This window comes from Octopus bimaculoides, chromosome 13, assembly GCF_046866305.1.
Source record: "Octopus bimaculoides isolate indiv1 chromosome 13, ASM4686630v1, whole genome shotgun sequence".
Classification (NCBI taxonomy): Eukaryota; Metazoa; Mollusca; class Cephalopoda; order Octopoda; family Octopodidae; genus Octopus; species Octopus bimaculoides.
The window spans coordinates 29,282,013-29,306,997 of record NC_142940.1 but is presented as its reverse complement, the minus strand read 5'-3'; the positions used below and the strand labels follow the sequence as shown (position 1 = coordinate 29,306,997).

Here is a 24,985-nt window from a genome sequence, read left to right as displayed (position 1 = left end):
GCATCATAGTCAACTGCTACAAAGGCAGGAATTAAAAAAAAAACTTAAACAGGAATAATTATAGAAACATCAAACTGCTGGACCAGGTGATGAAAGTCACAGAAAGGGTCATAGCACAATTAATTAGGGAGAGAGGTAGTGTAAATGAGATGCAATTCAGATTTTTACCAGGTAGGAGCACAACTGATGCTATATTTCTGGTGAAGTTTCTGCAGGAGAAATATGTAGACAAAAAATAAACCCCTTGTACCTGGCTTTTGTCTACATGAAGAAAGCCTTTGACAGAGTCCTCTACTCCCTTATCTGGTAGAAGCTAGTAATAGATGAGTGGTTGATGAGAGCTTAACAAGCCATGTACAAGTCATACTGTCAGTAAGGTGAAGGTTGGCAACAAATATGGTGAGAAATTCAGAGTACAAGTAGGGTTCACCAAGGATCAGTCCTCACCCCCCTCTTGTTCATCATAGTCCTCCAGGCAATAACAGGAATTTAAGACAGGCTGCCTTTGGGAGCTCCTCTATGCTGATGACCTTGTTTGTTTTTATAGCCAAATCACTACCAGAACTAGAGAAGAAATTTCAGGCATGAAAAGCAAGGTCTAGAATGAAAGAGTTAATCTAGCAAAAATCAAAGTTTTAGTAAGTAGGAGAGCAGACAAATCAGGAGACTCTTCTGGTAAATTGCCTTGCTCAATCTTTAGCATAGGTAGGAATTCCATAAGGTGTATCCAGTGCAAGCTATAGACACATAAGAAGTGCAGCAATATCAGAGGAAGGTTAACAGAGAAAATAGTTTTTGTGTGTGGAAGGTGCACAGGTACAATTAAGATAAAAAATGTACAGAAAATAGACTCCATCAAATGCCAGGGAAAGAAACTAGAAGTAGTTGATAGCTTCCATTACCTAGGTGACCAAGTCAGTAGTGGAGGTGGATGCTTCAAGAGCATAGCTGCTGGAATAAGAATAGACTGGGCAAAGTTCTGAGAGCTCCTACCTCCATTGGTAACAAAAGGCCTCTCTCTGTCAGAGTGAAAAGCAGATTGTACGATGCCTGTGTGCTAAAAGCCATGCTACATGGCAGTGAGACATGGGCTGTGACTGTCAAGGACATGTAAAGGCTTAAAAGAAATGCAGTTAGTATGCTTCACTGTACATGTACAACAGAGTGTGAGTGTCTTTAGTGAAAAGTTGGGCATAAGAGGCATCAGATGTGGTGTGCAAGAGAGACAACTGCATTGGTATGGCCATGTGATATGGACAAGGACAGCTGTGTAAAGAAGTGCTGATTTATAACTGTGGAGGGAACCCTATGGAAGAGGTAGACCCAGGTAGACAAGGAATGAGGTGATGAAGCATGATCTTCGAATGCTGGGCCTCATGGAAACAATGACAAGTGACCAAGACCTTTGGTGATATACTGTGCTTGAGAAGACCGTGCAAGCCAAGTGAAATCACAGTCATGGCTAATGCCAGTGTCATGTATCTGGCACGTAAAAAGCACCCTTTGAATGTTGAGTGATAAACTGCGCTTGAGAAGACCTATCAAGCCAAGTGAAATCATAGTCATGGCCAATACCAGTATTGCATATCTGGCATTTAGAACGTACCCTTCTAACTTTGGGCCTCATGGAGGCAATGACAAGTGACCGAGACCTTTGGCAATATACTGTGCTTGAGAAGACCTGTCACGCTGAGTGAGATCGTAGTCATGGCCAATGCTGGTGTTCTGTAACTGACACCCATGCCAGTGGCACATAAAAGGCAGCCACTACATTCTTGGAGGGATTGGCATTAGGAAGGTCATCCAGCTGTAGAAACCATGTCAAATCAGATTGAAACCTGGTGCAGTTCCCCAGCTTATTAGTTTTCAGTCAAACCTTCCAACCCATGCCAGCATGGAAAACAGACGTTAAATGATGATGATGATAACATATTTTGTATGAATTGGAATTTGCAGAATTTGCTTTTACCAGACCACATTGATGACCAAACTCTTCTTCCTTGTAACAGAACTCTTTAAACCAGTTGAACTTGCTGGTCTTATTAGCTTTTGAAACTATTGACTGTTCTCTTGCAACTCTTAGTTCATGTCCAAGATCATTTAATAACATTCTTATGCAATATGCAACTTATCCATAGAATTTACAACCTCTCATTTTCTCTTGGCTTATTCTTGACCTACCTCAGAAACCGTATGCAGCCTCCCAAGTCTCTTCTTCACTTAGTAATGTCATTCAACCTCTCATCTATTTTATTCATTGTTTGATTATTAATACTGAAAAATTGAGCTATTTCTTGACTGGGCCTCCTACAGTGATTTGCTTGTGTGTGAATTCATCAATATCTTTTTTATCAATAGTTTTCATTGTTTCATCAAATAAAAGATACAATAAATCTCAGAACACAATATAATATACATATATATAACTTCAAAAAAGAGAAAACATTAGATTAAGACAGAAAATAAAAATAAAAATCCATAAGTGTCCAAAGGCCAATTGTATAAATCAATAAAACGTCAGTTTTCTCTTTTCTTTTTCAAAGACGTCTGGATATTCTTAACAGATGTTCTAAAGTCCAGATAGATACAACCAGAAGTAAAACTGTAAGTAGTAAAATTTTAAATCATATTGTCATTTTTTTTTGTTCCATTCCTTTTCTTTTTTGTGTGGGTGGGGAGTGGGGCTCTTGTTTTGTGTAGTTTATTATAGTTATTCTTGTTATTTTATTCATTTATTATTCTCACCACCACCACCACCACTACTTTTGTCTTCATCTCTAAGGTATCTGTTTGTAATTTGACAGATTTCGTGGTTAATGATTCGATAACACATGTGCACACAATTCTTGTAATAAACTTATTTCATCATATTTCCTTCAGAGTTGATAAACTAATTAATAGTAAATAAATGTGTATCTCTGCTGTTTTTATTTATCCAATTCATCTATTCATCTACCCATCTATCCTACCAGCCAACCAGACATCTATCTATATATGATTACCATACATTTTGTGTGACTGGAATTGTCTCAGTTTAGCAACAAGGTCCAGGCATCTCAGCCAATTCTTTTGAAATCTGTAAAGATTTTAATTTTTATCATTCTATTCTGGTTTGATTGAAAATATGCAATGCATTGAAACTACTTAGTCTTTCTAGCATAGTTCCTGCAGCAGGAACCTGACCAGATCTAAAGCTAAAGCTTCAACTTCACTCATGCAAAACTACAATTTTCAGAATTTTTCTTTAAATTGAAGACAAAAACAAAAGAGAATAGATGGCTACAGAAAAACTAAATGACATCTAGAAAAACCAGATGGCCCCTACAAAAAACAAGATGGTCCCTACAAAAACCAGATGTCTCCTAGAAAATCTAGATGAACCCAGTTAGTGACAAGGACTTTTTCAGTCTAGGAAAAACAACATATTTACATGAGAATTGGACACTTGCAAAATTCAACTCAACTCTTAGAAATGTGAAGACACAGGCCTAACTCATCGTAAGGTAAATACCACCATGACTGATATCCAAACTACAGTGGAGAAGGCTAGCCACTGAAATTGGTTAAAAAGAGACAATGAGCGTTGGCTAGAGAAATATTTAGCTTTATTTAATAACCAGTTGATCTAGCAAGCGGGGCCTCATATGAGTGAGGGGGGCTCGTGTGCATTGATGCCGTCAAGAGGTAGGCGCGCATTCTCTCCTGATGACCCCATACACTTGCTGGCTTCCGGTATGTGGAGTTCTCGACTGGTAACACTTGCATGTGCGAATTGTTTGCAAGACAACATGAGAATCGGCGACTGCAGAACTTGCACAATTCAACTCAACTCTTAGATAACTCATTAAAATTGTTACCCTTTTGTTACCATATTTGTTTTGAGATGCTCTGTGTTTCTTTCGCTTATTTTAAATATAACAAAGAATTTAGTAAAATAACTTAGTTAGCATTAAGCTAGTGTTAGAAGCATAAATTGTGACTAAGGTTTGGCAGAAGATTTTAATTTAAAACTTATGAAAGCAGGACATTTCTCCTACAGAGCCAGAGCCAGTTTCAGCTGAGTTGGTGATGAAAGAGTTAAGTATCACATAAAAGGCACCACTAACAACTATCTGAGACTTAATCTCTTACTTACACTCTCTGTTTTTGTCTTTTACCATTTACTTTCTCTCAATCAAGTGAAAATAGCTACATGGAACTAATGGATTTTTTTTGATAAAAAGCTCAAATATTCTTTTCACACACGTGCACTGACATAATCTCTCTCTCTCTCTCTCTCTTTCTCTCTCTCTCTTCTCTCTCTCTCTCTCTCTCTCTCTCTCTCTCTCTCTCTCTCTCTCTCTCTCTTCTCACTCACACACACAAATTTATGGGAACATACATTTGCTCACCTCTGAATATTCCCTTGTTTTGCATTGCATGTGTGCACTCACCATCATCACCACATACTGAAATGTAAGCATGTGGTCTTCAGGACTAAGTAACAATGAACTTATTTTCTTTGCTTCATGAATAAACAATTCAGTACATTATATTTTATTGGTGATGTGAACTACAGACTTTATTTGTTATTGACTGTGTGAATTTGTCCTGAGTCATCACATCCCGGTTTTCATGCCAGTGAATTAACCAATTTTGATATATATCTCATATTTCACTTAACTTGGACATTTTGTACTTATTTGTGTTGATCCTGATTCATAAAAAAAAATATATATTTTGACACTGCTAGGAAGAACATGTACATTTGCGAAAGAACTCAAAACTAGAAAGGAAAAATTTAAATGACCTCCAAAACAACTTTGACATTTCAGTTGAAGAAGCTAATAAAGGCAATGCTGATGTTGTCATCGGTACAAATTTTTATAAAGAAATTGTACTTAAAATGTTAGAAAATAATAGTGTAAAAAAGGTAGACAACTATAGACATGCAAAAACTTTAAAACCATCTCCTAAAATACCATCAAAATACTATCTTCAGATGATTTGAAACTAAGGCTAATTATTGCAGGTCTTTCCTGTGAAATACACAGTTAGTAATTGAAGTCCTACTTAAAACATGTACAGTATTTTGTGAGATGATCTAGATATATTTAATCACCAATAACAGTGAGCCAAAATGCAATTATTGTTTCCTTTGATGTTGTTAATTTATACATTAATTTTTCCCATGACTATAAAAACATTGCAATTAAAGATTAGTTTGATGCATACTAGTTTAAGTTACCAGAATGCATTGAAAGACTTCATTATTCACTAGCTTAGATTCATATTAACAAACAGTTATTTCTTATTCAGTGATGCAATATAATGATATCAGGAACTCTGATGGGTACTAAAGTTGCCCCAACTTATGCAAATTTAGTGATGTTTAGAATGACAGGATGTGAAAAGAAGATACTGCTTTTAATCCAGGGATGTATAGTAGATGTGCTTTTCTGTCTTCTCTCTGCTTGCATAAGCAAAATGTCTGAAAGTAGTTGTTTCTTCTAATCAAAACCCAACATGAATTTTATATTGTAGTGTATGCCATTAATATGATTTTTTTAATTCCGTAAATTTATTAAGATTATGTATAAAATGAAACTATCATTTAGAACAGTGGTCTCTGACCTTTTTTATACCACAGACTAGTTTCATGTCAGACACTCTTTCAGCAGACCGATAGTGACACATATGTGTAATTTAAGTACATTTCAATAAAGAGCAATTTATGAAAGGGAAGAAAAAAAGTATAATCTTTTGACTCCGTGTCTGGGCTCCAGCCTGACCACACACTTGCGTTCTTAGTTTCCCCGAACTAATATCTATTGCATTATCATCACATCAATATCAACTCACCATAATGTAGAATCAGTGGGAGCCCTGAGCTTGTTTTCCTGCAACTAGACAGTCCCATTTGGGAGTCAATGACACTCTAAGTGTTCCTTATGTCTAGTCTACTTCATAATTTTGTTTTGGTTATTGTCACTGCAGAAAACCCTGCTTATTTCTTTGTGGCCCGGTGGGTGGTGGGCCTATGGTCTAGAATATCTTTTCCAGTTGTCTTTTAAATTTGTGTAAAATGTGTTTCCACAAGAAGAAAATGCATGATGAATATCTACAAATATTTGGAAGCACATTTTATGCATATTTAAAAATTTTTATTCTTCTCTTTTCTTTCTTCACATTGTATTTTATTTCTGGTGTTTTAATGTCTCTTTTCTTAATGCACCTTCTTTAAGGAGCAGTACTTTAACCCACCTCCTATCTCAAGCTCTTGATGTTCTCTTCTCTCCATCTTTTCCACCAAGTCTGTCTGTTCTCAATTTACCTGTCTTGTATAGATTATTTACCATCAGAAGAGAAGTAAGTAGCGCATATCCTATAGTATTGTAAAATTCTTTGTGTATTTTTATTCTTTATCATCATTCTGTCAGGCTCTCTGAAGATTTTATTTCATTTCATTCAAGTCAGTCTATCTAACTCAGCACTTTTTTCATTGTGATAATTTAGCACTTGCAATACCTTTATCTTCACCATTATCTTCCAGTGGGTTTTATATTTCCTATTTAATTTCTTAAAATTTCAGGTTCAATAGCTAGCCATAATGCTTTAAAGAGCTTGTGTGCACTACAAGTTTCTGTTTTGTCACTGTGAACATGCCTATTCTTGTTCTAAATAGCTAAAATTCTTTATCCCTACTCTTTCTTATTCAATTCATTAAGTAGAATTTCAAAACTTGCTTGTTCAGGTGGTTTTAACTGGTGATGTTTCTAGCTTCATTAATATCCTCCTCTTATATAGTTATTTAATATTTTCTTTTACCTAAACAAGGGATTTCATTAGCAGTATTAGGATAAGGACCAGTGAAGATCTTCCCTTGCATTATTGTAACACACTTGCACAGAAACAAAGGGAAAAAGAGTGTATGTAATAATCACAGGAGAACAAGTTTGTTATGCATAACAGTTGACTTGATTTTTGCCCTTAGGCAAGTTAAAGAGAAAGCACATGAGCAAAATACTGAATTGTACATAATCTTTGTTAACTTGATCAAACCCATTCATATGGTGAATCATGAGACACTTTGGAAAATTTTATCCCAAACAAAGCCTGGGACAGAACATACTCAAGATTCAAATGTGATGATTGACAATAAGCCACTCAAATAGGTCAGATCATTTAAATATCTTGGAAGTACAATAAACTGTAAGAGTAATCTTGATAACAAAATCAGAATATCTAAGGCATCAAGTGCTTTTGGAAAAATTTCTCATCATTTATGGGATGTTGATGTTAGTTTAAAAACTAAAATAAGTGAATACAAATCTTTTGAGCCCACTTTTGTACAGGGCAGAAGCATGGACTCTCTACTACAGACATAAAGAAACTTGGAACCTTTCCTATGTACTGTCTGTGCAATATCTACGACATAAAATTCTGTCAAGAATTCAGTGCAGATGGGCAAAACATGTCGTTCAAATGCAAGATAATTACATTCAAAAATTCTTTTGTATGGCCAACAAATACAGAAATTCCACAGTAAAGGAAAATTCCCTCCTTAGGTATAAGGATAAGTTGAAACAACCACTAAAATTCTTATATCTTAGGAAAGTTATTACCTGGATTGATCTGAGTGGTGTAAAATGTGTCACAATGCATCTAAACAATTAGAGTTAAAGAAACAGAACAATAAAAGAATTATATCCTGCAATAATAGACACATTTGTCCAATCCCAATCAAAATCAAAATCTCATTGTCCCCTTTGTGACTTCATAGCAAAATCCATACTTGGACTCAAATTACATTCACATATCCATCACAAATAGATCTAACTTCTTTTATTTTTAAAACTTTCCTTTTTTTTTTAATCCTTACCTTCAAAAATTCATACATTGAAATTAATGGGAGTGACCATTTTTATTATTAAATTCAGGTGGCAAGCTGGCGGAACCATTAACATACCAGGCAAAATGCTTAGCAGCATTTTGTCCATCCTTACATTCTGCCGAGATTGACTTTGCCTTTCATCCTTTGAGGATCAATAACATAAGAACCAGTTTGAACACTGGGGTCAATGTAATTGACTTATGACCTCCCTCAGAATTCCTAGCCTTATGCCAAAATGCGAAAACATTATTATTATTATTAAAGTAATGATTTGGCAGAATTGTTAGCAAGCCAGATAAAATGCTTTTATCCATCTTTACATTTCTAGTTCAAATTCTGCAGTGGTCATCTTTGCCTTTTGTCCTTTTGGTATCATTGAAATGAGTACCAGTAAGTACTGGGGGGGTCAATGTAATTTACTAGCCCCGTCACAAAATTTCAGTCCCTGTGTGTATAGAAGAAAGGATTATAATAACAACAACTACTACTACTACTACTACTACTACTACTATTACTATTTACTTTTAACCTGCATGTTTGTTACGATCACTTGCCGAGACACAGTCAGCGTCCTAGGGTGAGTGAAGGATGAGAGATATTACAGTATGACGGAAAGCTTTGGGAGGGCAAGTGGCAGGGGCAGTAGCGAAATATCTTGTAATACAATACATAATTGATAGGGTTTTTCTAAGGATGTGGACAGTACTTGTCAGCACAATCTTTTGGATTTCTCTGAGACATGGTTTTCCTGGGATGTCATCTAAATATTTCTGACATCCCTTTCTTATTATACCAAAGGCACCACAATAACAGGAACAGTTCTCACTTTAGGGTACCACATTTTTTGTATTTCAATTTCCAGGTCCTTATATTTGCTTCATTTATCAAATTCCTTTATTGATATATTTTTATCAGTGGGAACACTTACATCTATTAGACTACAAGTATTTTCTTCTCTATCTTTAATGACTATGTCTGGTTGATTAGCCTGGATTGTTCTGTTGGTGTTGACTGGAAAATCCCAAAGGATAGTGACATTTTTACCTTCAATGACTGGCTCAGGATGATGTTCATACCAGGAAGCAGGAGAGTTGATTTTGTAGTGTTGACATATTTTCCAATGTAGATACTGTCCTATCCTATCAAGGCAATTTCTGTATTTGTTTGGTGTCAGCATAGGACATCCTGAGACAAGATGGTCCATTGTTTCCTCAAATATATCACAGAATCTGCATTTAGGGTCAGAACCGTGTTGATGAATGATAGCCTGGTAGTTTTTCATGAGCAAGCTTTGGTCTTGTGCCGCCAACACAAAACCTTCAGTGTCTGCTTTCAGTCCTGAGCTTCTCAGCCACTGATAGATTGTTGCTTGGTCTACATCAGCATTTCGGCTTCAAAGTATACACTGTTCATGCAGAGGCTTCTGGCTCCACCACTCCTCAATTTGTTTCTGCCTGTTCTTTTTTGCAATCTGTTTGATTTGTTTCGTTTTTTTCATGGAAGTAGTTTCAGGTTCTTCATCTAATTCAGGGTTAATGCCAAGTTCCCATGCGAATTTGCAAGCTTCCTTGACAATAGAATGTGATTTTTTGCTGCTTTCATGTTTGCACACAAGCCACAGCATCCAGTCCTCTGTACTAGATAAGTACTTGTTCATTGCTATTGTGGAGGTCTTATAACATAGTTCTACTTGCATCATTCTTCTACCCCCATTACTTCTAGGTAGGTACAGATGATCAACGTCTGCTTTTGGGTGGTGCATGTTCTTAGATGTTAATAGTTTTCTTGTCTTCCTGTCCAGGCATTGGAGGTCTGTAAGATTCCAGTTAATTATGTCAAAACTGTATTGGAAGTGCCAGGGTGTTAATGGCTTCAATACAATTTTTGGAGTTGAGTTCAGTTTTTAGTATGAGTCTTACTCTCCTGTAATACTCCTTTCTTATTTTTTCCTTCATAATAGCATGTTGTATACTGTCTCCTTTGTTTATCCCTGGGTATTTATAGCTTCCTTGTGAGTCAAGCTCCTTGATGGTAGTGTTGGTATCTAATTTAATAGAAGCTATTTGCTTGGGTTTTCCTTTTACAAAAGTTGCTTTAGCACACTTATCAAGGCCGAAATTCATCCTGATGTCATTGCTGAACTCTTTAACAGTTGTTAACAGTCCTACTAGCTCTTCATCATTTCTAGTAAACAGCTTCAGATCGTCCATATAAAACAGATGATTTATAATATTATACATTTTGAACCCATACTTGGTGTTACTCAGTTCGTGTGAGAGTGAGATCAGTGTCATGCAAAAGAGTAATGAGGAGAGGGAGTCACCTTGAAAGATGCCTCATTTGATATTGCGGCTCATCTCATTACTATGGTTTAGAAGGAGACATGTATTCCACTTGGGTATGCTACCTAGTAAGAACTTGGAGACTACAGGAGAGATCTTGTATATCTCAAGGGCTTTGAGTAGCTAATTATGTGCAACACTATCAAACACTTTCCTGTAGTCTATCCATGACATACTCAGGTTATTCTTATTGCTCCAGCAATTCTCTACAATCATTTTATTTATGAGTAATTGATCTTTGCATCCATAAGAATTCCTTTTACAACCTTTTTGAGGTAGTGGAAGGATAGAGTTCTGTTCCAGGAAAGTGTATATTCTTTCAGTTAGTATGGCTATGAAGATCTTGTAGGTGGTGTTGGGTTATGTAATTGGTTGGTAGTACTTTGGATTTTTCATGTCTTCAGTTGTTGGTAGACGGTATATTGTTCCTTCAGTCAGCCAGACAGATATTTGCTCTGGGTTTTGGATGACATCAGTTAGGGATGCAACAAAATTTTTGGTGTACTTCTGTCAAACAATTCAGCCGGTTCAGTCCTGGGGTTCTCCATTTGTGATATCTCCTAATATAATAATGAGCGTTGTGTTTTTATATATTTCCGTGTGTGTGTGTATATATATAAACAATTACAGCGTGGAAGGTGTTTATAAGCCATTTAAAAACACACAAAATCTGTTAAATTCACTCTAACATTTAAATTTAATTTGTCAAAATGTTTTCGTCGCTTTGAAACCACGACCTGTTCACTGACAAAATTCTGTGCAGCATCCGAAGTGAATCTAATGGTTTTTGTGTGTTTTTAAATGGCTTATAAACTCCTTCTACACTGCAGTTGAAATTGTTTCAGTACACTTTCTCAGATCAAGTCACTTGCTATGCAAGTACATCTCCGTAATATATATATATATATATATATATATATATATATATATATATATATATATATTTGTCCAAAATCATGCAGTTGGTGGAAGTAAGAGAAAAAGTAGTATAAATGAAGGGAGAGGAGAGAAAATAGTAATTCAGTGCAGGAAAAGTAGTGAGAGTAATGGCCATGACTGCAAGGGAGTCAGAGAAAGTAACTGCAATGAGAGAGAGAGGAAGTAGCAAAGAGAGTGTTGACTGCAAAGGCTCCTCATTAAACGGGCGAAATGTTTTGTTTACAGTTTACGTAGATCATTTTCTCTAATATTTTGGTTCCAATGTGTGTGTGTATATTTACAGTATATAGTATTTGTTATCAGTTCACTGATAATCTTAGTTATCAGTAATCCCATAACTTATTTACAGTATATAGTGTTTGTTGGTAGAGGTAAAAAATATGCACACCATCTGTTTTCAGTGTAACCCTAACCCTAGACACTAACCCTAAACACTGGGTATGCATATTCTTTACCATCACTGTGTTTGTTATCAGTTCACTGATATTTTTAGTCATCTGTACTCTCATAACTTATTTACAGTATATAGTGTTTGTTATCCATTCACTGATACTCTTTTTTCTTATTTCTTTATTGCCCACAAGGGGCTAAACATAGAGGGAACAAACAAGGACAGACGAAAGTATTAAGTCAATTCATCAACCCCAGTGCATAACTGGTACTTAATTTATCAACCCCGAAAGGATGAAAGGCAAAGTCGACCTCGGCAGAATTTGAACTCAGAACGTAACGGCAGATGAAATACCGCTAAGCATTTCACCCGGCGTGCTAATGTTTCTGCCAGCTCGCCACCTTCACTGATACTCTTTTGTTCTGCTATGGAGAATGAAACAGACAGAAGGCGACTGTTAGCCAGAGAGAGACAAAGGCAAAGATCAGCTAGTCTCACTCAGGAAGAACTGGATGCAAGAAGATTAAAAAATATATTATTAAATCAATCACAAGAAATAAAACAAGAGAAAGAAAAGATGCAAGATGACAGGCTCAAAGACAGCAAAATGAAAAGGAGAACATTATTGCACAAAGGAGAGATATACAAAAACAGAGAGCAGCACAAGAGTACCAAGATGAAACAGAACAGCAAGCAGCTGAGCGGAGAAAAATCTAAGAATAAGTGCATCACAAAGGCGCCAAGATGAAACAGAAGAGCAAGCAGCAGCTTTTCATGAAGTAACTGCTGAAAAAGAACAATGTTAAAGGAACAATGTTAAAGAAATTGATATTGAGCGGTGCATTGCATCCTTCACTGAGGCTCAACACCAACTCTATGAACACATTACTGCAACAATCAATGATGATGAAAGACAAAGTAGATTCTTTTTCCTTGATGGCCCTGGAGGTACAGGAAAGACCTACCTGTACAATACATTGATAGCTTTTCTAACAAGGCAAAGCAAGTGGGTCCTCTCCTATGCTACTACAAGCATAGCTGCTGATTTGCTTATTGATGGAAGGACTGTTCACAGTGGACTCAAGCTACCTGTCCCATTGTATGATAGTTCCACCTCTCACATGATAATCCCTTCAGAGTCATCTGAAAAATTAAAGCAGGCTCACCTTTTAATTATTGATGAAGCATCAATGTTATCATGCAATGCTCTGAGAGCCATTGGTCTGCTGCTGAGGTAGATAATGAATTTACCCAGAAAAGTGCTGCTACTTGGCAGAGTCTTCAGACAAACTGCACCTATCATCCCAAGAGGATCCAATGCAGCAATAATTAAGTCCGCAATCAAGCAATCTCCTCTCTGGCATTTTATAACAAAATTCAGTTTGACAGAAAATATGTGCATGGCCGGACAAGATGACTTCAACATGTGACTCTTAGAAGTTGGAAATGGAACCCTCTCCAACAATGAAGGGCTGGAAGAAAACCTCATGGAAATTCCCCAGAACATTGTATCTGCAAATAACATTGTTAAAGAAGTTTTGGGGGAAGAATTATTACTAGACAATGATAAGGCAGTTGAAAGAGTGTCATCGACAATCATTTTGACACCTAAAAGCAAAGATTGTCTTCACATAAGCACTGACTTAATGTCATTATTGCCTGGTGAGGCAACAATCTGCAGAAGCATTGACACCTTTGTTGAAGGAAATAATGAAGCTGTTATACATTATCCAGTGTAGTTTTAAAATTCACTGGCGGTTTCTGTGATGTCACCTCATATACTGAACTTGAAGAGGCATTCGATAGTCATGTTGCTAAGGAACCTGAACCCAATGAGAGGTTTACTCAATGGGAACTGGATCTTAGTGCTGTCCAGCAAGGATTTTTTTCATTCATGGAAAAATACTTAGTGGAAGTAAGAAAGGAGAGGAGGCCTTTATTCCATGCATCAACCTCCATTCCAGTGAGACAACCCTTCCCTTTAGTATGAGTAGATGACAGTTTCCTGTTATCCCATCATTCGAAATTACTAATAACAAATCACAAGGGCAGAGCTTCAATAATGTTGGCATCATTCTACCATCACCAGTATTCAGCCATGGACAATTTTATGTTGCGTTGAGTAGAAGTACAAGCAGAAATAATATTAAAATTTATGTAAAAAACCATCCAACAAGGTGAACTCATTGGTGGTAGGATTTTCGCTAGAAACATTGTGTTGAAACAGTTATTAAGATAAAGATTATAACCTTTTAATTTTATTTTCTGTATAATTTTCATGCCATTATTTCTGACAACACAGGTACACTAGTTATTAATTATAATTATAGATAATTATAATTAATATTATTATTATTGTTCAGTAGTTTTATTTTTATAACGTGCTTTCACTTCACTACCGAGCGCAGCTCTGTGCGCCTTGGGTATGTGCTGTGGTTTGCTGTGGTGTTCTTATGGTTACTGTATTGAAAGTGTTTTGCGTAGGATGTGTGCAGTGCCCAGTAGTGCAATTTTTTGTATGTTATATATATTTGTAAGTCCTGGTGTTTTTGTTATGTATTTGTCTGAATATTTTTTTTATTATACCTAAGGCACCTACTATGATAGGAATTGTTTCTGTTTTTAGATTCCACATTCGAATTACCTCTATTTCCAGGTCTTTGTATTTTGAAAGTTTTTCCATTTCTTTTAGAGAAATGTTGTCATCTGCCGGTATTGATACATCAATTAGAAAGCATTTTTTTTCTTCATGATCTTTGACAACTATATCTGGTCTATTGGCCTTAATTTCTCTATCTGTGTGTATTGGCATATCCCAGAGTATGGTTGCTTTCTCGTTTTCTGTGACCTTTTCTGGCGCGTGTTTATACCATCTTTTTTCTGTTGTTATTCCATAGTGTTGGCATAGCTTCCAGTGTATATAGGTCCCAGCTCTGTCGTGTCTGTGAATATATTCCTTCTTAGCCAGGACTGGGCAGCCAGAGATAATATGATTTATCGTTTCTTGTCCATCTCCACATATTCTACAGTTACTTATTATGTTTCTTTTCATTATATGTTTTTGGTAATTTCTGGTGGGGAGGCTTTGGTCTTGTGCAGCAATTAAAAAATCCTCCAGTCTATGCTTTGAGTCCTGAGCTTCTCAGCCATTGCTGGGATTTTACTCTGTCTATTTCTTTTGCATTCTTGCCATCGTTTTATCATGGTCCATTGCTGTTCTAGTTTTAGTTTGGATTTCATTTGTTTTATAGCTTTTGTTGTTTCTTCTTCTTCTTCTTCTTCTTCTTCTTCTTCTTCTTCTTCTTCTTCTTCTTCTTCTTCTTCTTCTTCTTCTTCTTCTTCTTCTTCTTCTTCTTCGTATTTGTTAGGTAGATTGATTTCTTGTTTGTATTTGTCAGCTTCCTTAAATACTGAAGACAGCTTTTTGTTTTGCTCGTGTTTTGTGGCTATTTGTATTAGTTTTCCTTGCTTCTGGAGTAGGTATTTTTGCAGTCCTATGGTGGTTATTTTATAATAGTTTTCTAGCTGTAAAAGACCCCTGCCACCTTATTATTATTATTATTATTATTATTATTATTATTATTATTATTATTATTATTATTATTATTATTATTATGTTGTTGTTGTTGTTGAATGAAGGAGCAGTGCATGCCATCAAAGTAACACTGGAGTAAAATATACAAAGCTCAGTATATCCATCATGACTGCCCATCTGATAAGGATACACCAGGCACATGCACCACAACCATATGTGCATGACTTAGTGATCTCATATCAAGATAAACAGCGCATGATCTTACAGGTGGGGCCCAATTAGAATTTTTTTCAGGCTGAGTAGCCCATCCCAGTCAAAAGGTCCCTGAATAGGGGTTGTTTAAGGATGTTGAACAAAACACCCATGTTTCAAAAGGTGAATCATCCAAACCCCAAATAGTTCCTCTCAACACATGGCTATGATGCTCCCCCACTACTTCTGCTCGTGATCAGAGATGCACATATCGTCAGCCACTAAGGGACATGCTCAACTGGTTAGGGTCAGACAACTGACAAGTAAATCTGTGGTATTGAACAGAATATTTGCTGTAGCCTATCTTTTATACCAAGACAAAACAATGTACATAATAACACTTCCAATCAGTTGCCATGGGAGCCACTGTCTGATACTGCATCAGGGCATTATTATTATATAACTGTTCAATATTTGGTAGATTGAGGCAAATTTCTACACCTCCGTGTTGCTGAGGTGTGTGCAGCACTGTGTGTTCTTTTCTGCTGTTTGGAGTGTGCAAACTCTTCCCAATACTGTACTGTGTTAGTTTTTTTGTTTTTTTCTCTTGAGGTGTGGTGCAGTCTTTTGTTGTATTACTGATTCTATTATGTATTGAGTGTGTAATGCTTTGGTGTTTTGGCTTGCTGGTGAAAATTTATTTCACTGGGAAAATGCTGTATAGAGTGTGTCTTGTGTTTGTGGGTTGTTTTGTTTAGGTTGTTTTATTGAATTGATAGTGTCTTTTGTAGGATGTGGGTGTTCCCAGCTAGGCTATTTTTTGGACAGTGTGTAGTGTTGAGGATCCAGGTACAGCTTCTACATTTTTGTTTATATGTTCTTTTATCATGCCCAGTTCTCTGACTATTATTGGTATTGTTTTTACCTTCATGCTTCACATTTTGAATACTTCAATTTCGAGGTATTTGTACTTTGAAAGTTTCTCCACTTCTTTTTTGACAATATTTTGATCAGAAAGGACTGCAATGTCTATCAGTAAGTAGATGTTTTTTCCCCAATCCATGACTATATATCTGGATGATTAGCTTTTATTTCTTTGTCAGTTTGAACAGGCATATCCCTGATGATTGTGGCTTGGTCGTTGTCTTGTATCTTGCTTGGCACATGCTTATACCACCTCTTCTCAGTTTTATCATCATCATCATCATCATCATCATCATCATCATTTAACATCTGTTTTCCATGCTCACTTTAAATAATGATGATGATTATGATGATAAAACTGACAACAGGTGGTATAAGCATGTGCCAAGCAAGGTACAGTTGTAATGTTGGCATATTGTCCAGTGGATATAACTCCTTACTCTGTTGTTTGTATATATATTCAGACTTGGCAAAGACTGGTCAGCCCGAGATGATATGGTCAACTGTCTTTTTGTGCTGGTTGCACATTCTGCATTTGGTGTTGAGGCCTGTTTTCATTATGTTGAGAATCAGTCCTTCTGTTTCAGCTTTTAGTCCAGAGCTTTTGAGTCATTGTTGGCTTTTACTTAGACTCATCTCCTCTCTGTCAAGCCTTGTAGGGTACTGGCCACAAAGTGATTTTTCTCTGCATTTCTTCTTCAGTATCTTTTATAATTCAGTTTTCATGTTGTTTTTTTGCCTCTCTGACCATTTCTGCTATGTTGTCATGTAAGGTAAGTGTATCTGTGCAGTTTGCTTCTATTTTGTATTTTGTTGCCTCCTTGTGTGTAGTGAAAAGCGATTTCTCTTTCTTATGTTGCTTTACTACATGCAGTAGTCTTCCACACTTTGTTTCTAATTATTATCATTATTATTTTAATTTGTATGTGTAATACAATCACTTGCTGGGACACAGCTAGCACCTTTTTAGTGCTTACATACTTTCCAATGTAAAAATACTGTCCTACCCTATCATGGTAATTTTAATATTCATTTGATATTAGCACAAAACAGTCTGAAATAAGATGGTCTATTATTTCATCAAATGTGGTGCAGAATTTGCATCTGGATCAGCACCCTTTTGAAGAACATTAGCTTGGTAATTTCTAGTCAACAAGCTTTGATCTTGTGCTGCCAGTATGAAGCTTTCAATCTCTACTTTCAATTCTGAACTCCTCAGCACTAATTATATTATTTCACCAGAGCATGCTAATGTAGTTTGCAGGTATTTTATCTTGAGGTTCAAATCTCAAGAATCTTTCTTAGGATTCTTGCAGAATATAGAATAGTACTTTTCTGCAGTTCAGCAATGCAAGTTTTAATTCCAATTTCTTTCAGTCTTTTAGGAATAATAATAATAATAATAATAATAATAATAATAATAATAATAATAATCATAATCATCATCATCATCATCATCATCATCATCATCATCATCATCATTATCATCCTTCAACTCTTAAAGTACAAGTAAGTATGTATAATGTATAATGGTGGTGGTGGTGGTAATGATGATGATGATGTCAATTTGTTTTAATAAATAATAAAAACAAGTCAAAATATTTTTGTGAGTTAAATACTGTCTCAAGTTCATGGACTCATAGAGCCGGTTACCCAGTTTCCATGGTGTACAAATGACCGAAATGCCAATCCATTGTGGAGTTATTCATTTACCAGTGGGTGAACTGGAGCAACATGAAATAAAAGAGGTTTTGCTGCCTGGTTCAAGAACTGAAATATCTTGCAACCCTGAATGCAACACCCTAACCTTTTGCCCATGAGCCTTCACCAAAGAAAAAGTAAAGAGGGTAATTATAACATGTTGTAAATAGAGTATAATCAGTGCTACCTTGTGTCCAGATGCTCCACAAGTCTAGAGACCCAATACTAATCTATGTATAATGTTGTTGTGTATATAGGGACTCCAGTGTATCTCTTTGCTTGTCTAGAAACACTTAGTGGAGCATGCAATGAAAGAATTGATACTGCTAAAATAGTTAAAATAGGGTCAGTTGGTTAGCATCAGTTTGTTAGTATTCTGTAGGATACAGCATTTCTGTAACATCAATTCTTTTGTTGTATTCTCCATATGGTAGAATAGAGACATGGCGTTAGCATCAGTTAATGAGAATTATGTTAGATGTGACATTACAATGATAATAGTTACCATGTAGAGAGATAACAAGTTGAGCGGTGTCAGATTACATAGCTTGTGTGACAAGTATGGCTACTGGGTGATAGTAGGCTACAACCAGTGTATTGGCAGCAGAGGTTATATACCCAGACATTGTATGTGGGCTATAGATACCATAAACTTTTTAATTCTCATAACTTCAAGGTTAGCTTTTCAGGCTTATATAATATCACTTCCAGCAATGCATGCCACAACTGCAAACATATACTACCTAACACTCCAACCTGTAATTATCAAAATCCCACTGCCTCTCAACAGCTGTGGTCTATTAGACTACTTTCACATCACTCAATAGCATCACAATGCACTACAAGAGCATGATAACTAATCATCTTAAGGAAAGATCCATGCAATATATGCACTCCTTCAAAGGTAGGAACAGGGAAAATTCCACCTTTCTGTCCCTCTTATCTGGAGACTCTTGGACCATAGAAATTACTTTTCTAACATCACGTATAGCATTCTTGACAGGTTTCCTCCTTACTCACCTTGACTTCATGATTGCCAATCCTGCCTCTTCATCAATAGGTAAACTATTGTTGCCATCAGAGATATACTGTATTAATGAACATGAAACCAGTGGCCATTAATAACCTGTAAATATGATCCTAGACCTGGTTGGTGCATACACAATGGCAGGGTATATAACCCCTTCTGCTCACAGAGAGATTAGAACTTATCTGGCAGCCATATTTGTCATGTAAACTCATATGTAACAAGTTACATCAAATCAGTTACTTCTCCATATGGTAATTGTTGTTACTGTAATGTCTCACTTGACAAAAAAAACAACAGCCCAAAAAACTGCCAATTAACTGTCTCTACTCTACCAAGGGGAGCATGCAATGAAAGAACTGATGTCATTAAAATGTCATACCCTACATAATTTCAAACTACACCAATATCCTGTCTGCTCTGCAACATAGAACATGCAATGAAAGAATTACTGTTGCTAAAATAATAAAAACACCTACATGACCTGAACTGACCAATGGAGGTCTAAAAATGATTTTTAGTTGAAGCCATTTTACATTTCTTTTAAATTCTCTCAACTATGACTGAACATCTGATGATGTAGATGCATTCTGCATCCATGAAACTTCAAATAATCTGGAGCTGAGTCAATGTGTTATGCATGTGTATGTATATATCATCATCATCATTACTAAGGATATGACACAGTGTTTGAGGTGTTGCACTCAATCTTGCTATCATGGTTTTGATTCCAAGACCAGCAGTGCATTGTGTTCATGAGCAAAACACTTGATTTTACACTGCTTCAGCCCACTCGACTGTAAATGAGTAACCCGGCGCTGAACTGGCATTCTATCTAGTGGGTAGGCATCATTCGAAGACTTCAACAATGTAAGGAAGTGCATTGCGACCAGCTGTGTATAGCAACATCTGATAGTCCAGTTAATTCAGTGTTTTGTGTGTGTGTGTGTGTGTGTGCCTTACTTTTTTTGATAATGTTTATAAAAGAAAGAATTGTTTATCTGTTGCCTTTTGACTGAGATATTTGCATTTATTTGAATACCCTCTCCATTCCTACAGATGCATGCATACACATATACATACCATAACATGTATCTTATTCCTGTTTCTTTTACTTATTCTTCAGGGTGATGATTCTGATGAAGAGGAGCAATGTGCACTCAGTGACAAATGGAAGTATCAGAGGAGCAGTCGGCGATGGTCTCGCATGGGTCTGCAACTGTACCAGAAGCGTCCATCTGATGCTGTGCCACCCATGTCTCCTGTTAAAAGCAGTAGCAGTCACAACAGCTTGCTAACTGACCAAGATAGTTATAGCCATCTAGAAAACAGTTTGGTAATCTCAGCACCTACTGATCATGACACTAAACAGATTGCTGTAGCATCATTAGACTTCTCAGAATCTTCATATTCCTCTACTGAACCTGAAGGTGATAAAATACTCACAGAACTACAGGCTGCAAAGCTGCCGATAGTTGGGCAGGCACTCCTGAGCCCTAAGCTAGGCCGAGCCTCAAGCTTTCGGCCAGCAAGAATTATAACAAGTCGTTTTGGGACCAAGAAAAATGGTGGGAGCATGCGCAGTAAGAAGCAGATGGACTGCTTGCAGATCAGTGGGCCAATTGTTATGGAGACAGACAACATGAAAGAGACAATTCGTCGTCTGAATTGTATTGATTTAGATAAGAACAACAAACACATGATGACACGGTCAAATTCCACTGTTTGCTCATCTTCTGCGTGTACCTCACAAATGGACTTTTCTTCAGCCAGTAGCCCTGATCTTCATCTACATACAACAACTGCACAATCAAAACAGAAATCAGAACTGTTTCAGCCGCAGACCCTGGACAGCTATTCTGATAATCATTCCATTTCAAAAAATGCTGTAAAAAATAACAACTCCAACAATTTGACTGAAGTTTATATGTTGCCTTCTGACTACAAACCAGGAAGCTTTCCGAAAGTTATAAACAATGGCTACATTGAAACTGGAGAAGGTCATGGAATAAATTTTAGGACAGGAAGCTTCAGTTTAGGACATGATTCCAAACAGGACAGCTCAAAATATTTGTGTGCAGGTTCACAAAATGACCGATCTAAACGTGTTAGTATTTATGATAATGTTCCATTGGAAGAATCTGTTGAGGCAGAATTAGATGAAATTGTTCGAAATTTATATGAAAATATCACTGGATTTACAAAATATGTCGGATCTGAAAATTCATTTGGTAAGTAATTTTGTAATATGTATGAGTGTTCTGTGTGTGTATGCAAATATATGTATGCATGCATACATACATACTCTTTTACTCTTTTACTTGTTACATTTGATGCGGCCATGCTGAAGTACTGCCTTTATAGTCGAGCAAATTGACCCCAGAGCTTATTCTTTGTAGGCCTAGTACTTATTATATCGATCTCTTTTGCTGAACCACCAAGTTACAGGGACGCAAGCACACCAACATTGGTTGTCAAGCGATGCTGGGGGGGACAAATAGACACACAAACATACACACACACACACACACACACACACACACACACACACACACACACACACACACACACACACACACACATATATATATATTGTTAGGAAGGACAACAAAAGAAAGAAAGAGACCTCGATATTATGTAAATAGAGGAATTTATCTGTAAAAATATGTGAAACTTATTCGGTAGCCATGATAAGACTCCGAGTTTCGGATGCCGGGGTGGGAGCCCACGCCAGCATCTCTTCAGTTATCCGGCCATTGAAAATTCCTGTCATTGAAATTCCTGAGACAGGAATTTTCAATGGCCGGATAACTGAAGAGATGTTGGCGTGGGCTCCCACCCCGGCATCTGAAACTTGGAGTTTTATCATGGCTACCGAATAAGTGTCACATATTTTTACAGACAGGTATATATATATATATATATATATATATATATATATATATGTGTATATATATATATATGTATATATATACAACGGGCTTCTTCCAGTTTCCGTCTACCAAATCCACTCACAAGGCTTTGGTCGGCCCGAGGCTATAGTACAAGACACTTGCCCAAGGTGCCACGCAGTGGGACTGAGCCTGGGACCATGTGGCTGGTAAGCAAGCTACTTACCACACAGCCACTCCTGCACCAATATATATTCCTTAACTTTTGTATCATTATTCACATACTCAGCAACTCTGGTTGCCTACTGTGAAATATAAAAAGAACTTTTTTCAGTTTATCATACTTTGATATAAAAAAATCCACGACCTTCCATCTCAGTAAACCACTATTGTCCCTGAATGTTGTTTTTTTTATATTCACTATGGATTGCTTGAAGCTAACTTTCTTCCCACACCTCCATCCTTGGATCTTATATTTATGTGTGTATATATATATATATATATATATATATATATATATATATATGGGAAAAAATAAGTTCAAAAAATAAGTTCAAAACAATTCAAACTTTTTGAGAGGTTCAAAAAGAGAGACAGAATGATTTCTAATACAGATTCATCATATTCATAAAAAGCAGCCAGAGCAAATAATAAGAATATGAAAATAGTAGTTGAAAACTACCGTTAATACAAAATAGGATTCAATATATATATGTATGTATTGAATCTTATTTTGTATTAAATCTAATTTTGATTCAACATCTTTTTCTCCTCCATTTTTCTATAATTGTTTATGGTATTTTTATACCTATAACAATATTTTTCAACTATATATATATATATCATCATCATCATCATCATCGTTTAACGTCCACTTTCCATGCTAGCATGGGTTGGACGATTTGACTGAGAACTGGTGAAACCAGATGGCTACACCAGGCTCCAATCTGATTTGGCAGAGTTTCTACAGCTGGATGCCCTTTCTAACGCCAACCACTCTGAGAGTGTAGTGGGTGCTTTTACGTGCCACCTGCACAGGAGCCAGCCCAGCAGTACTGGCAATGAACTCGCTCGAATGTCTTTTCACGTGCCATTGGCACAAGTGCCAGGAAGGCGACGTTGGTAACGATCGCGCACAAATGGTGCTATTTACGTGCCACCGGCATGGAAACCAGACAGCAGGTCCTCTTGCAACGATCACGCTCGGACGGTGCTCTTAGTGATCTACTGCTACAGGTGCCATCACGATTTCGCTTTCGCTTGCCCCAACAGGTCTTCGCAAGCCGAGTTTAGTGTTCAATGAAGAGACATTGGCATGGGTGCCAGTCTACAAATTTAGTTCCATTTTGATATCATTTGCCTTAACATGTCTTCGCAAGCGGAGTTTAGTGTCCAATGAAGGGATGTTACGCATAAATGGGCTGGCTACATCCCTGGCATATATATATATATATATATATATATATATATATATATATATATATACTCTTTTATTCTTTTACTTGTTTCAGTCATTTGATTGTGGCCATGCTGGAGCACTGCCTTTAGTTGAACAAATCAACCCCCAAGATTTATTCTTTGTAAGCCTAGTACTTATTCTATCTGTCCCTTTTGCCAAACTGCTAAGTTACGGGGACGTAAACACACCAGCATTGGTTGTCAAGCGATGGTGGGTGGAAAAGCACAGGTACACACACACAAACATACACATATATATATACGACAGGCTTCTTTCATTTTCCATCTACCAAATCCACTCACAAGGCTTTGGTCGGCCCAAGGTTATAGTAGTAAATGCTTGCCCAAGGTGCCTTGCAGTGGGACTGAACCTGAAACCATGTGGTTGGTAAGCAAGCTACTTACCACACAGCCACGAATCATCATGATCATCTAAAATGTGTCTTCCATGATAGCATGGGTTTTATGATTTGACAGGTGCTGAAAAGCCAGAGAACTGCACAAAGCTATACTATCTGCTTTGACATGGTTTCTACAGCTGAATGCCCTTCTTGATGCCAACCACTTTGCAAAGTGTACTGGTTGTTTTTTATGTTGCACCAGCGAGGTAACCAAGTAACTTACAACATAAAGATACCTCAACCGAGAGGACAACTAGTATTAAGGGTGGTGGTCATATGCCAGATGATAAAAGATTAAACTATTATACAAGGACAAAAACAGGTATCTTACTGTAAAGGAGATACATGGTTATTCCAGTCAATAGGGAGGAGGAAGAAAGAAATGGTGGTGATTTACATTCATCACCTTGTACTTCAAGGTAGAAGGAGATGAATGTAAATTGATCGGTAAAGAATTGGACAGGATGTGTGAGCAGGGAATTTACAAGAGTACAAAGAGGGGAGGGGAGGGGAAGGAGAATACTGTGAGAATATATATGGTATATATATATATATATATATAGGAATATGGAATACTGTGAGAATATATATGGGTATATATAGGAGAGCAACTGGATGACAGTGATACTGTAAGTAGAAGGGGGATAGGGGAGAAAGACAACAGAACAGCATTGAACTGGGAGTGGAGGATGGACAGAAACAAATATAGTACATGAAGAAGAAATATAGTTTGTTCATTGGGGTAGCAGTGAATTAATGTTGTGTGTGGGTGGAACACTGCACTTCCAGAACCCAGTTTTGCTGAGGTGGGTGAGTCTTCTCAAGAACCTCATATCGCCAAGCATCTCGGTCCATTGTCATCTCTTTTGAAGAGAGATCAGCCTTCACTACTTCATTTCATGTTTTCCTGGGTCTCCATCTCCCACAAGTGCCATCCACTTTAAGCACTCAGTACTTCTTTATATAATTGTCTTCATTCATATCATCACGTGTCCAAATCATCATAGTATTTTCTCTTGCATGTTACATCTGATTCTTCTCATGCCCAACTTTTCTCTCAGCACATCTGCACTTTGTCATACATGCACATTGATGTTGCACATCCATCAAAGCATATTAATTCATTCCTCTCTAATCTCTGCATGTTCTCTGCATTCAGGGCCCACATCTCACTACCAAGGAGCATAACCATTTGTACACAAGCATTATACAATCTGCCTTTTACTCTGAGAAGCCTGTTGTTGCCAACAGAGGTAATAGCTCCCTGAACTTCCTCCATCCTATTCTTATTCTATCAGTAGTACTTCCGGA

The 24,985-nt window shown here is 36.9% G+C and overlaps 1 protein-coding gene across 5 annotated transcripts in view; it reads left to right on the top strand.

Annotated features, from left to right (window-relative positions):
• The window catches only part of LOC106880368 (rho GTPase-activating protein 7), a 601,077-nt gene that overhangs the window by 397,514 nt on the left and 178,578 nt on the right, over window positions 1–24,985 (top strand). For all 5 annotated transcript variants that reach the window (XR_016244003.1, XM_089361608.1, XM_089361606.1 and 2 more), the window contains exons 6-7: window positions 2,544–2,604; window positions 20,051–21,155. Coding sequence is in view for 4 of the 5 variants with exons in the window: in XM_089361608.1 (XP_089217734.1) it covers window positions 2,544–2,604; window positions 20,051–21,155 (1,166 nt within the window). In the remaining variant the exon portion in view is untranslated. The remainder of the gene's footprint in view (window positions 1–2,543; window positions 2,605–20,050; window positions 21,156–24,985) is intronic.